Source organism: Lepus europaeus, chromosome 5, assembly GCF_033115175.1.
Source record: "Lepus europaeus isolate LE1 chromosome 5, mLepTim1.pri, whole genome shotgun sequence".
NCBI classification, from domain to species: Eukaryota; Metazoa; Chordata; class Mammalia; order Lagomorpha; family Leporidae; genus Lepus; species Lepus europaeus.
In genome coordinates, this window is record NC_084831.1 from 46374583 (window position 1) to 46388878 (window position 14296).

General features: G+C 41.8%; 1 protein-coding gene across 1 annotated transcript in view; it reads right to left on the reverse strand.

The window, feature by feature from the left end:
- Positions 1-14296, reverse strand: part of USP24 (ubiquitin specific peptidase 24) — a 156435-nt gene that overhangs the window by 110391 nt on the left and 31748 nt on the right. The window contains exons 2-3 of the mRNA XM_062191402.1: positions 5479-5644; positions 3885-3952 (exon numbers count right to left, since the gene is read on the reverse strand). Of these exons, the coding sequence (XP_062047386.1) occupies positions 3885-3952; positions 5479-5644 (234 nt within the window). The remainder of the gene's footprint in view (positions 1-3884; positions 3953-5478; positions 5645-14296) is intronic.

The following is a 14296-nucleotide window of genomic DNA, read 5'->3' on the forward strand; positions in this document are numbered from 1 at the left end:
CTTCCACGTGTTCATTTATTTTGAAGAGTGCATAGAGGTTTGCTTTGACGTTTTAGCTCCCTTGCATATAAGCCATTTGTTTCAAAGTAAACTTGTATTTGCTCCTCTGTTTTTCCATCACTACTAGAGGGGGCCACGTGGTAAAGAGAAGTAAACTCGAGATCAATTCCTGGTACTCCTGCTGCCTAGCTGTGTGGCGCCGGATCCACTGAGTTCCCTGAGGTTCAGTTTTCTCATCTCTGCAGAGGCACACTTCTTGTCCACTACACACAGATCTTATGAGGATCAAACGATATAACAAACATAAAAGCATTTCTTAAATGGCAAGGCATTAATATACCCTGATGGTGGACTATCAACAGGTATATATGAGTATTTCAAAAAGTTTGTGAAAAAATGCCCATTTTGGTTCAAAACGTTAAAACCTATGCACAGCTCTTTCATAATACACATTTCCTATGAACTTTTTGGAGGACACTCCCGCCACGTTTCATGGACTCCAACACACATTTTCTTTTACAATTTTTAACATCTCAGAATAGCACCACAACTTCATCTGTTGACCAGACGATAGACGACATGAATGTGGAAAAGTTCTAGACTACCTTGTCAATTTAGTTTGCTTATATTTTCCTTTTCACATGTGCAAAAGTAATATTTAATTTTTTAAATGTTTAAGTGAATCTAAAATAGTTCTAAGTGAGAAGACATTGCTAATACTGTTTTCTTAGCTGCTGTTTCTTAAACATAAACATCAAATATTAAAAAAAAAAAAAATGGGGTATCTTATTTAGGAAGCTTCTTAGTTAGAAAGGAGACAAACTGGATCCCCCCAGTGCTCAAGTCTTCTGATGCAGGAATAACTGCCAGAACACGAACTAAGACATCAAAAGGCTTCACTGAAATCAGTGTGCTGGTTTTACCTTTTTGTAAGACTGCATTCAGAGGGAAACCACTGCGTGCTAACAAGGTCATACTGGCCACACTGAGAATCCCTTAAAGTGAACAGCCTCAAAGAACAGCTGCAGGGAAGAGCCTCCGTTTCAGATTCTCTACAGACCAATTAACTGTATTACTTGCTCAAATGAGTAAAAATCCTAAGGCTATTTTATATAAACCAATGAGTTACTGTTTTTTAAAGAATTTTTTTCCCCGACTATTCCTCCTATTCTTAAAAGTTAAATAACAAAGCAAAAAGGAGCTGAGACTAACATTTAAGAAGTTTCACATGATAAGTGCAAATGTTCATGGATCAAGCACCACTCCCTCAGGCATCATGTCATTGGTTCATTTGTTCATTTTTTTACTGAAAAAAGGCAGTTCTGTCTACCTTCTGGAAGGGGTGAGGAAGATGTGCACACAGGGTTTAGATGTAAACCTTGCACTACGGCCAAACCTAGGTGATTTTCCCTGCCTGAATATACTAGCAAAGAACTCAGGCTGCTCCTCTGTGCACCTACATGCAGCCATGTGTGTAGACCCTTATTTCTAGCAATGTCTGATGCAGCTTGGAAGAAAAGCCTAAGGAAGAGAGGAGAGGGACGGCCACCCTAGCAGGAAACAATTACTATCAATTATATCAAGTCCTACCGAGTCTTGTGCACCCAAACCTGAGGCTCACCAAATTCCCTAATTCTTGTGGCTTCTTAAGAAAGAGATGCCTTTCAGGCCAGCTCTCTGCTGTGGCCAGGGAGTGCAGTGGAGGATGGCCCAAGTCCTTGGGCCCTGCACCCCATGGGAGACCAGGAGAAGCACCTGGCTCCTGCCATCGGATCGGCACAGTGCGCCGGCCGCAGCGCGCCTACCGCGGCGGTCATTGGAGGGTGAACCAACAGCAAAAGGAAGACCTTTCTCTCTGTCTCTCTCTCACTGTCCACTCTGCCTGTCGAAAGAAAGAAAGAAAGAAAGAAAGAAAGAAGGAAGGAAGGAAGGAAGGAAGGAAGGAAGGAAGGAAGGAAGGAAGGAAGGAAGGAAGGAAGGAAGGAAGGAAGGAAGGAAGGAAGGAAGGAAGGAAGGAAGGAAGGAAGGAAGGAAGGAAGGAAGGAAGGAAGGAAGGAAGGAAGGAAGGAAGGAAGGAAGGAAGGAAGGAAGGAAGGAAGGAAGGAAGGAAGGAAGGAAGGAAGGAAGGAAGGAAGGAAGGAAGGAAGGAAGGAAGGAAGGAAGGAAGGAAGGAAGGAAGGAAGGAAGGAAGGAAGGAAGGAAGGAAGGAAGGAAGGAAGGAAGGAAGGAAGGAAGGAAGGAAGGAAGGAAGGAAGGAAGGAAGGAAGGAAGGAAGGAAGGAAGGAAGGAAGGAAGGAAGGAAGGAAGGAAGGAAGGAAGGAAGGAAGGAAGGAAGGAAGGAAGGAAGGAAGGAAGGAAGGAAGGAAGGAAGGAAGGAAGGAAGGAAGGAAGGAAGGAAGGAAGGAAGGAAGGAAGGAAGGAAGGAAGGAAGGAAGGAAGGAAGGAAGGAAGGAAGGAAGGAAGGAAAGAAAGAAAGAAAGAAAGAGATACCTAACTGATGGGGAAGAGAACCCAGATAGCTCTAGGTTCACAATGTCAGAATTCACAGAATGCAGGGTACCTCTGTGCTTGCAGTTTTACAGAAAAAACAACCAATCATTTGACCATGTACTGTACCACGAGCCCAGGGCTTAACAAGGAACAGTTCTCTGAGGCATCTCTGTACAAAGGTGGAGTATTATGCCCCCGAAATGCAATCTGCTGGTAACCTGACTTGATTTGGGGCTTTCCGTATCTTGAGATCTTCTACCTAAAGACCCTTTCCTTAGACAAGTAAGTTCTCTTCCATGACTCCAAACCTGCATTTCCTTCTCTATAAATTTATCCATAAATTGATATGGTAACATTATAAAAACTCCATTACTTCTAAAAAGCTACTATAATTCTTAGAAGAGTTTGTAAAAATCCAAAATTATTTTAAACTACAAACTGTAAGATAAATACATCTAAAATGAAGATAAATCTTGATTCTATATTCATATAATCTCTACCCAAATGACAACCTCAAACGATTTCTCCGTGTTTTCAAAGACAAAGCTGGGTTTGAAGATAAATACAAACCTTACCCATCTGTAGTGCTAGCAGCTTACTTGCATATGGGACAAAAATGGATGTCAAAATCCAGAAGTATAAGACTACAGAAGGCTCACTCATCCATTCAACGAGCTCATTCATTTACCGAGCTCTTTCTATGAGCCTATGAGCTAGGCGCTTGGTTAAATGCTGGGGAAAATAGCAGTGTCTACAACTGACTCAGTCCCTGCGCTTATGATTCCTGTTCTGAAAAGGCAATCATGCTGTGCCAGGCCTGTTTTACAAACATGGTTCTTGGGGTCGCCTGCTCCTGTTGTTTAAAAAACAAAACAAAACAAAAACAAAAAAACCTGCTTTCTGAAAGAGATGCGACCAGAACAGGAGCAAGCGTTTCAGTCTGGCTCCGGCTCAGATGCTGTCCTGTGCATGTCCTGTGCATGTCCCTCTGTCAGGAAGAACATCTAATCCAGTCCAACTTGCAGTTGTTTAAAGCACACGCTTCTGTGTCAGCAAAATACTAAACAGGAAGTGGGTCAGTTCTGATGAATACTGTCTTTCAAGTGCCACAGTCCTTAGTTCATGAAGATGTGCACTTTCCTAGTGTAATTAAGTCTTAAACTGTTCTTCAACAACAGTAAAACATATGTTCAACCAATGACAAGTGCAATTACATGTAAAAGAGGTAAGTCACTAATAACCACCAAATTCAGAGCTACCTTTTTTCATATTAAAAGATTCCTTGCTTGAATAAGATTCATAAACTTGCTCTATACTAAAAAAAAAAAACTAAAACAAAATGCTTGTCTACCTTTACCCCCACTTAAAAAATCAGATCTGTATGTTTTTCTTACCTTTTTAAATGCTTCAGGCATACACCTGTCCATAAATCGTTTGCAATTTTCATCAGATTCACAAAGACCTTAGCAAAATAAATGAAAGGATATGCCTTATTTAGATTTTTCAGAAGTTTGCAGAAAAGACATTTATCATTGCAAATTTATGTATACAGGACTACTTATTACAGAAACCTTGATACTTGAGGAATTATTGAAGGCAGAACATACACGTTCTAATGAAGGAACACGCTAAGACACACAGCGTTCAGCCACTCATCAGCACTGAAATGGGTGAGCGTGTGTTTCCACGTCAGATTGAATAGCGAATAAAAGAGCAGCAGCTATTAACAAGCTAGCACTATGTGCCTTAACAACCCCAAAAACACAAACACTGTCAATAAATGCCTCTCCTCTTTCCTAAGACAAACTGATACATTCTGTATAATAAAATACACAGAAGTGTGCCGGGCACAAACCACAAAGTAAGTACTGAGTACTTGCTAAGTGCACCAATGAATCTACTGTAAGTTTATACTTTGTAAGAAACGTGTTTCTTAAACTCAGTAACACACTCTGTTTATGGTGGAGAACACTGTAGGACACATTTTCGTTTTACAGTCCCACCACCTAGCAATGCACTCAGATCCTAACAGGTGCTCAATAACACTGTTGCTGAGAAGCTGGTCATCAATGCACAATAAAAGCCCAAAAGGATTAAGTACAATCCTAGTCGAAATACTGCCTATTTAATCATGGGAGTAAACTACACCCAATCATCATAATAAAAAAATTTCCCCAAACTGTGGCCCTATTCATTTTATAAAGAAATAAATTACTTTCTCATTTATACATAGAATTATAGTAGAGAAGCTTCCTTATATTGACACTGATTCCTCCCAACTAGTGGTATTCTATCAGTATTAGCTTAGTATTTGCAAAGCACATACACCAGAGTTGGGTACTTGGTCAGCAAAGAATGTATGAGAAATATCCCTTTCTTCTCCTAAAAAAATACTGCTAAATTTATTTTTTTAAGATTTATTTTATTTTATTTATTGAAAAGCAGAGTTACAGGGAGAGAGAGGGAGGGAGGGACAGACAGAGAGATCTTCCATCTACTGGTTCACTCCCCAAATGGCCACAATGGCCAGAGCTGGACCAATATGAAGCCAGCAGCCAGGAGCTTCTTTATGGTCTCCCATGAATGTGCAAGGGCCCAAGCACTTGGGCCATCTTCTACTGCTTTCCCAGGTACACTAGCAGAGCTGGATCAGAAGTAGAGCAGCCAGGACTAGAATCGGCGGCCATGTGGGATGCCGGCACTGTGGGTGAAGGTTTAACCCGCTGCGCCACAGCGCCAGCCCCATAAATTGATCTTTAAAGTACTCCAACCTTCAGTGAAAATTCATTTCAATTTTTATAAATCTATTCAATTTTGTTTTAAATAATCTTCCACTCTACTGGAGCTAGACGATTTAGTTCAAAGTTTTTATTCCACAGGGGAGAAACAAAGACTAGGAGAACAAATGACTGCCCAAGCTCACACAGACAGGCAATGACAAGAGCTCCCATGGAAAAGCCCTCCTCAGGTGTCCCGAGGTCAGCTTACCGAGTCTCGCCAGGTAGGTGGACGCCAACAGGCATTTGCCTAGCGATTCTTCCCGCTTGTAGGGGATGGACCAGTGATCAGTCAGAACACGGCTTTCCAGTTCATACAAATTTGTGGTAGGGAATTCAATTCCTTCCCCTGAGCAGTTTCCATTTTCATCATTCTTCTGACAAAAAGGGAATAAGGTAAGAAGCAAGTAAGTAAATTAGTGACTACTGTAAAAATCTGGAATTTAACACATTTATGGTAGAATTTAACAGATTCATGGTAGCTATTAATAGTGCAGATTACATCTTTCTCAAAATCACATTTTTCATTCAAGACAATCTCAAATAGGTTCGACTTTTATCATCCTGGCCTCCCTCCTTCCTCCCTGTGAATGACCTCTGATCTACCGTCCTTAAAGAATTCTCAATTTCTCACTGCTAAACATCCACCGTCCATCTCCAACCATCCGTCCTCACCCTTTCTGTTCACTGAGGGACACACTGCTTCAAAGAGCTACCTCTATGCCCTGTCCTCATCTCCTTGCCTCTGACTCCTCCTGACACCACCGCACCCTGCATTCCAGAGGCCCTGCCACCTCCAGAGGGACTGATACTTAGGTCACCACTGAGCTTGTCATCATCACCAGCGGCCATGCTTTAGTCCCTACTTTGCCTGCCAGGAGCATCTAATCCTCTGGATCTCCCTCCTCGTGAGACATCAGATTCTCTGTCCCATGGGTGTGGCTCTTTGTAGTCTGACTCCTTTTCTGGGAGACCCTCCCCTCCCAGTCATCCTAGACCTCAGTGCTGGGCTGTCTCCCTGAAAGAGCTTATCCAGACTCTGCTCTCTGTCCCCTTCCATCTATGTTTGGTTGCACCTGCCCGCTGAGCTGTGCCCCACAGCACACCTGTGATGCTCCTCCCCTTCTCATGTTCTCCATCTCAGTGACTCCACATCCATTAGGCAGCACAGCCAGAAGCCAGGGAATCATCCTTAATGCTTTGTTCTCCTATTGCCACTCCCAAGCCCTGGTGATCAGACCTCCGAAACTTCTCTCCAGTCTCTGTCTGTCCATCTCCACAGCTACCTCCCAGCCCAAGCTATCTCACCAGCTTCCTAATTGGTCTCCCCTAAACCCACACACATTTGCTCTCCACACTGATCTTTATAAAGTTAACCTAAAATACCTCAATGGCCTTCTTTTGTTTCAAAGATCACCCCAAATCATCTCAAAATGTTCTAGAAGCCTTGAAGGGGCCAGGCTCTCCCTTCCCCTCTCCAGCTTTCTGCACTCCAAGTAGTTTCTCTGACATTCAGTTTCTTTTTTTAATTTTATTTATTTTTTATTTTTTGACAGGCAGAGTTAGACACTGAGAGAGAGAGAGAGACAGAGAGAAAGGTTTTCCTTTGCCGTTGGTTCACCCCCTAATGGCCACCGCAGCTGGTGCACTGCAGCAGGCGCACCGCACTGTTCCGAAGCCAGGAGCCAGGTACTTCCTCCTGGTCTCCCATGGGGTGCAGGGCCCAAGGACTTGGGCCATCCTCCACTGCACTCCCGGGCCACAGCAGAGAGCTGGACTGGAAGAGGGGCAACCGGGACAGAATCCGGTGCCCCAACCGGGACTAGAACCCAGTGTGCTGGTGCCGCTAGGCGGAGGATTAGCCTATTGAGCCGCGGCACCGGCCATGACATTCAGTTTCTTGACAGGTACAATGTTCCCTGTATCAGACCATTTTTCCAAAAGGCCAGAACAATATTTCTGTTCCGTATGCTCTTCCAGATGCTGCCCCATACCTCCGAAGTGTATAAAAGGACAGCCCAACCCTGCTAACTGTGGCTCTCTCTCCTCGAGGTGGCCTACTATTAACCCTGAGTGGGTATGTCTGCTTTACAAACATCTTGCTTCTTGTTCACCTTGACCTAGTTCTCTTTCTTGAATTCCTTCTAGTGTGGAGACAAGAACCTGGACCAAGCCTCGCTAGGGGACACCCTGACGACACTTCTGTTTGTAAGTCATTTTATAACTCCATCACCACAAAATAAAACCATTGCACTGGAAAAAGTCATCTTTGATTCAACAAGACCACAATACAGTCATAAAAAGCATGAATGATAAAAGCAACAGAGAAAGCTAATTTCAAGCCCATATCAAAGGAGTTTAATGTGTTATTTTTTCAGTCTAAACCAGAATAAAATAAACAAAAATCAGGAAACAGTTAGGTGTAGAAGATAATGTAAACTGGGGGGTGGATGTTGGGGGCAGTGAAATTAAATAGGCTTGGAATCACAATGTATGGGGAAAATTCAGTTTTTAAAGTACAACTCTTTTCAGAAACACATTTAATTCCTAAGTGCTATAAATAATAAATACGTAAATAAGCCAATTTTACTTAAAGGAATCTGAGGGGACTTGAAGAGCAAAAAATTTAGAATAGTCTTAAAACTGCACATCTGCTACACTTAAATATATTAACCTAGGGTCAAAACAGAATTAAGCCTTTATAAAAACAAAAACTTCATTTGGCTGACTCTGAAGTAGTTGTACATCCTATAGAATAACTATCATAAACTATCATTTTAATGGTGTTAATAGATCAAATTACATATGAAATCAGCAAATGTATCTAGCAACTATAAAAACTAAGAGTTTCCTTAGGGAAAGGGCAAAAAATGATCTTTATTATCATCAGATAATTTGTTATACACTGAGTTTTGAACCTCCCCTCAAATTTATGTGTTAAGTCCTAACTCCCAGCGTGATTATATTTGGAGATAGGGCTAAAGGGGAAGAGGGGGACCACTGTTGTAGCATAGAGGGTTAAGCTGCCACTTATAACACCCGTTTCCATGGCAGAATATTGGTCAAGTCCCTACTTCTAATCCAGGGCCCTGCTTGTGCTCCTGGGAAAGCAGAAGATGGCTCAAGTGCTTAGGCCCCTGCCACCTATTGTGGGATATCTGGATGGGAGTTTCAGGCCCCTGGCTTCAGTCTGGTCCAACAAGGTCCACTGCAGCGATCTGGAGATTGAACCAGCAGACAAAAGATCTGTGTGTGTGTGTGCGTGTATGTGTATGTGTGTATATATATGTATATATATAGATAGATACATATAGAGATATATAGATATATGTATCACTCTGCCTCCCTCCTTTTCTATAACTCTGTCAAATACATAAATGTTAAAAAAGTGAGCAGATAAAGTATCAAAACTTAAAATTTTTATGCATCAAAATAATCATTAAGAAAGTGAAAAGAGGGGCCAGCAATGTGGCATAGTGGGCTAGGCCATTTCCTTTGGTGCTGGCTCATATCCTGGCTGCTCTTCTTCTGATCCAGCTCTCTGCTATGGCCTGGGAAAGCAGCAGAGGATGGCCCAAATGCTTGGGTCCCTGACCCGCGTGGAAGACCCAGAAGAAGCTCCTAGCTTCGGACTGACCCAGGTCCAGCTGTTGTGGTCATTTGGGGAGTGAACCAGTGGACAGAAGACCTCTCTTTCTCTCTGTCTCTACCTCCCTTTAACTCTTTCAAATAAATAAAATGAATATTTTTAAAAAATATCTACAAGTGGTTCATGAAAAGATGCCCTTTGAAACTTCTCTGTAAATTAAGATGTTATTACCTTTATCCTTTAGTCAACCTCTAAGAAAACTTAAAAAGACACACAGTTAAAGAACAAGGGAATTAAATGGTACACTAGAAAACATGTATGAGGGTACATTTAAAAGTTTGCGGAAAAACAGAATTGAAACAAGTTTATTTTGGTACAAAAATTCTTAAAACTCATGCATATAATTTTCAAAGAATGCATTTTCCTGAACTTTTTTGAAGATCTCACATATTTAATATAAGGTATAGCAATAATGAAAGATTAGAGGATCAAAAGGCATAAGACATATAAAGGAAACAAACAGCACAATGGTAGATGTAAATCCTGTCTTAACAGTAATTACATTAAATGTAAATGGACTAAACCTGCTAAGCAGAAGGAAGTGGCTGCAAAATGGATTGAGAAAATGCAATTCAACTATATGCTGTCTGCAACAGACACACTTTAGAGTCAAAGACATAAAGTGGTAGGAAAAAAAGCAATGTAAACGGGTACTGGAGCGGCTTGATAGCATCAGACAGGACAGACATTAAGACAAGAAATATATTACTGAGATTGAAAGACATTTCATAATGATAAAGAGGTCAATATAATAGGAAGATAAAAAGACTGAAAATGATATACCATAAAAACAGCAACCAATAAAGAGCTGAAGTGATTATACTAATATCAGGAAAAAAAAAAACAGTGAGTTAAAAGTTGTTACTTAATTCAAGGAAGGCTATATTCAAGGAAAGTGATACTATATTCAAGGAAGGTGACAAAGGGCTAATTCATTAGGAAGACACAAAATTATAAACATAAATGCAAACAACACAGATCCAACATAGAGGGAGTGCTGACAGAACTGAAGAGAGAAAAAAACACAGTAATAGTTGGAGAATTCAATATCTCACTGGCTTCGGATTGGCGCAGCTCTGGCCATTGTGGTCAATTGGGAAGTGAACCATCGGATGGAGGACCTCTCTCTCTCTCTCTCTCTCTGCCTCTCCTCTGTGTAACTCTTTCAAATAATAAAATAAAAATCTTAAAAAAAAGACTTAAAATTAAAATTAAATTATGGATATAGCAAAAGCACTGAGTTGAGGGAAATTTTAAACTGTTAATGCCTACGTGGATATTTAAAAAGAAGAAAGATCTCAACCTAAACTCCCACCTTAGGAAACCAAAAAAGAAGAGCAAACTACACTCAAAGCAAGCAGAAGAAAGGAAATTAGAACAATTCTCTTAATAGACAGAATAAACAAAACCAAAAGTTGGTTCTTTGAAAAGATCAAACAGGGCCAGCACTGTGGCATAGGGGGCTAAGCCCCCATCTGCAGCACCAGCATCTCATATGGGCACTGGTTCAAGTCCAAGCTTCTTTATTTCTTTTTGTTTGTTTGTTTTTAAGAATTTACTTATTTATCTGAAAGAGTTACACAGAAAGGGGAGGGAGAGGGGGAGGGGAGGGGAAGAGGGAAGTCTTCCATCCAGTGGTTCACTCCCCAATTGGCTAAAACAGCCGGAGCTACACTGATCCGAAGCCAGGAGCCAGGAGCTTCTTCTGGGTCTACCACATGGGTGCAGGGGGCCAAGGACTTGGGCCATCTTCTACTGCTTTCCCAGGCCACAGCAGAGAGCTGGATCGGAGGAGTAGGAGTTGGGCCTCGAACTGGTACCCATATGGGATACTGTTAACCACAGGCAGAGGCTTAGCCCACTATGCCACAGTGCTGGCCCCTCAAGTTTCTCCACTTCTGATCTGGCTCCCTAATGTGCCTGAGAAACCCGTGGAGGATGGCTCAAGTGCTTGGGCCCTTGCACTCACATGGGATACCAGGATGAAGCTCGTGGCTCCTGGCTTTAACCTGGCCCAGCCCTGGCCATTGCAGCCATTGGGGAGTGAACCAGTGGATGCAAGATATCTCTCTGTTTCTCCTCCTCTCTCTCTCTGTAATGCAGCCTTTCAAATAAATAGTCTTAAAAGAAAAAAATATTTACAAATAAATAAATCTTTAAAAAGAAGAATGAAAAGATCAACAAAATGGACAAATCTATAGCTTGAATGACCAAGAGAAAAAGATGACTCAAATATAATAATCAGGTATGAAAGAGGAAACATGACTACTGACTTTACCAAAATAAAGAATGGATTATGAAGAATACTATCAACAACTGTATAGTAGCACATTAGATAACCTAGATAAAATGCCTAGAAAAACATGTCATCAAAACTAACAAAAGAAAACAGAAAATCTGAAGACCTACACCAAGTGAAGAGGATGATCTGTGATTAAAAACTTTTCACAAAGAAAAGCCCAGGACCAGACACCATCACTGGTGAATTTTACCAAACATTTAAGAAGAATTCCCATCAATCCTTCACATTCTTTTTTTTTTTTTTTTTTTTTTTTTTTTTGACAGGCAGAGTGGACAGTGAGAGAGACAGAGAGAAAGGTCTTCCTTTTTGCCGTTGGTTCACCCTCCAATGGCTGCTGCGGCCGGCGCATCACGCTGATCTGAAGCCAGGAGCCAGGTGCTTCTCCTGGTCTCCCATGCGGATGCAGGGCCCAAGCACCTGGGCCATCCTCCACTGCCTTCCCGGGCCATAGCAGAGAGCTGGCCTGGAAGAGGGGCCACCGGGATAGAATCCGGCGCCCCAACCGGGACTAGAACCCGGTGTGCTGGTGCCGCAAGGCAGAGGATTAGCCTGTTAAGCCACTGCACCAGCCTAATCCTTCACATTCTTAACATGAGAGAGAGAGAGAGAGGGAGGGAGGGAGGAAGGGAGGGAGGGGAACCTTTCCCAACTTATTTTTTTTGAAGATTTATCTATTTATTTTTTAAAGGTGGAGTTACAGAGAGGCAGAAGCAGAGAGAGAGAGATCTTCCATCTGCTGGTTTACTCCCCAAATGGCCACAACCACTGGAGCTGGGCCAATCCGAAGCCAGGAGCCAGAAGACTCCTCCGGGTCTCCTACATGGGTGCAGGGGCCCAAGGACCTGGTCCATCTTCTACTGCTTTCCCAGGCCACAGAAGTGGAGCAGCCAGGTCTCGAATTGGCACTCATATGGGATGCTGGCACCACAGACAGTGGCTTTACCCACTACACCACAGCACCTGCCCCTCCCAACTTATTTTATGTGGCCAATATTACACTGATATTGAAAACCAGACAGAGGGGTCAGTACTGTGGCACAGCAAGTTAAAGCCTCAGTCTGCAGTGCTGGGCGCCTGTTTGAGTCCTAGATGCTCCACTTCTGATTCAGCTTCCTGCTAATGCACCTTAGGTAAAGCAGTAGAAGACGGCCCAAGAACTTGGGCCTCCTCACCCACATGGGAGACCCAGAGGAAGCGCCTGGCTTCTGATTGGCTCAGTTCCAGCCATTGTGGCCAACTGAGGAGTGACCAGTGGATGGAAAACCTCTCTCTCTCTCTGTAACACTCTTTCAAATAAATTTAAAAATAAATCTTTTTTTTTTTTTTAAAGGGAGAGACTGGGCATCTACAGATATTAGGGTGGTTATTAACAAAATACAGAAAATAACTGCTGGCAAGGATGTGGAGAGTTTGTGACCTCTGTATATTGCTTTGAACATGTATACTGTGCTGCCAAAGTGAATTAACGGTATGATAGTGCAAAAAAAACAAAAACAAAAACAAAAACACAGCATTATCCACAACAGTAAAAAGATAGAAACAACCATCCAAATGCCCACTGGTGGATGAACGGATAAAAAGAAAACGTGTTATACACATACAATGAATTATCTATTCAGCCTTAAAAAAAGAGAGAGAGAATTCTGATATGTTCTACAAACACGGATGAACCTAAACAGGCCAATCACAAAAGGGCAAGTATTCTATGACTCCACTTAGTGAGGTACACAGAGTAGTCAAGTCCATAGACAAAATAACGTTGGGAAGGCCTGTGAGGAAGGAGCAATGGGGAGTTAGTGTTTAATGGGTACACGGGTCTACGGCCATACCACTCTGAATGCGCCCGATCTCGTCTAATGGGTACACAGCTTCAACCTGGGAAGATGAACATATTTTGGGGATGGATGGTAGTGATAGCAGCAGGACAATGTGAAAGTACTTAATGTCACAGAACTGTACACTTAAGACTGGGCAGAATGGTGAATTTTACATTAAGTATATTCTACAAAATTTAAAATAATGTAAAAAGACATAAAATCGACAGAAACTACAGACTGACATTCCTATGGATATTGACATAAAAATCTTCAATAATAAACTAGCAAACAAAATCGATACATACTAAAACGATTTTAGACCATGAACAAAAGGGATCTGTCCCAGGAACGCAAGATTATTTTAACATACAAAAATCAAACAATATACAGATACCATATTACAGAATAAAGTGCAAAAAAAGGATCATCTTAATTGATGTGGAAAAAAACTGTATAATATAATAATTTTTCTTTTAAAAAAAACTCTCAAATAAATAAAAGAGAACTTCTCCAACTCAACAAAAGACATCTACACAAACACCTACAGCTAACAAAGCACTTCATCATGAAACACTGAATGTTGTCCTCTAGAATCAAAGACAAGGCAAGAGCGTCTGTTTTCACGGCTTCCATTCAACATCAAATTCCATTAAACACTGGAGTGGTGAGGCAGTTAGAGAAAGTAAGAAATAAAAAGCATTTGTATTACAAAGAGTGAAATAAAACCATTTCTATTCTCTGATGACATTATCTTACATTTAGAAAATTCTAAGGAATCCACTAAAAATAACTACTAGAACTACTGAGTTCAGCTAAGTTGTAGAATGCAATACTAATATACAAATTTTTTTTCTTTTTATTTGACAGATATAGTTAGACAGTGAGAGAGAGAACAGAGACAAAGGTCTTCCTTCTGTTGGTTCACCCCCCAAATGGCCGCTACAGCCGGAGCTACGCTGATCTGAAGCCAGGAGCCAGGAACCAGGAGCTTCCTCCTGGTCTCCCATGTGGGTGCAGGGGCCCAGGCACTTGGGCCATTCTCCACTGCCTTCCTGGGCCACAGCAGAGAGCTGGACTGGAAGAGGCGCCTATATGGGATGCCGGCGCCGCAGGCGGAGGATTAACCAAGTGAGCCATGGCGCTGGCCCACTAATATACAAAATTGAATCACAGTTCTATACATTAACAAGGTACAATCCTAAAATAAAACTAAGAAAATTTCACTTAATATCAAGAAAGAATAAAAAGTATAGCAAATATA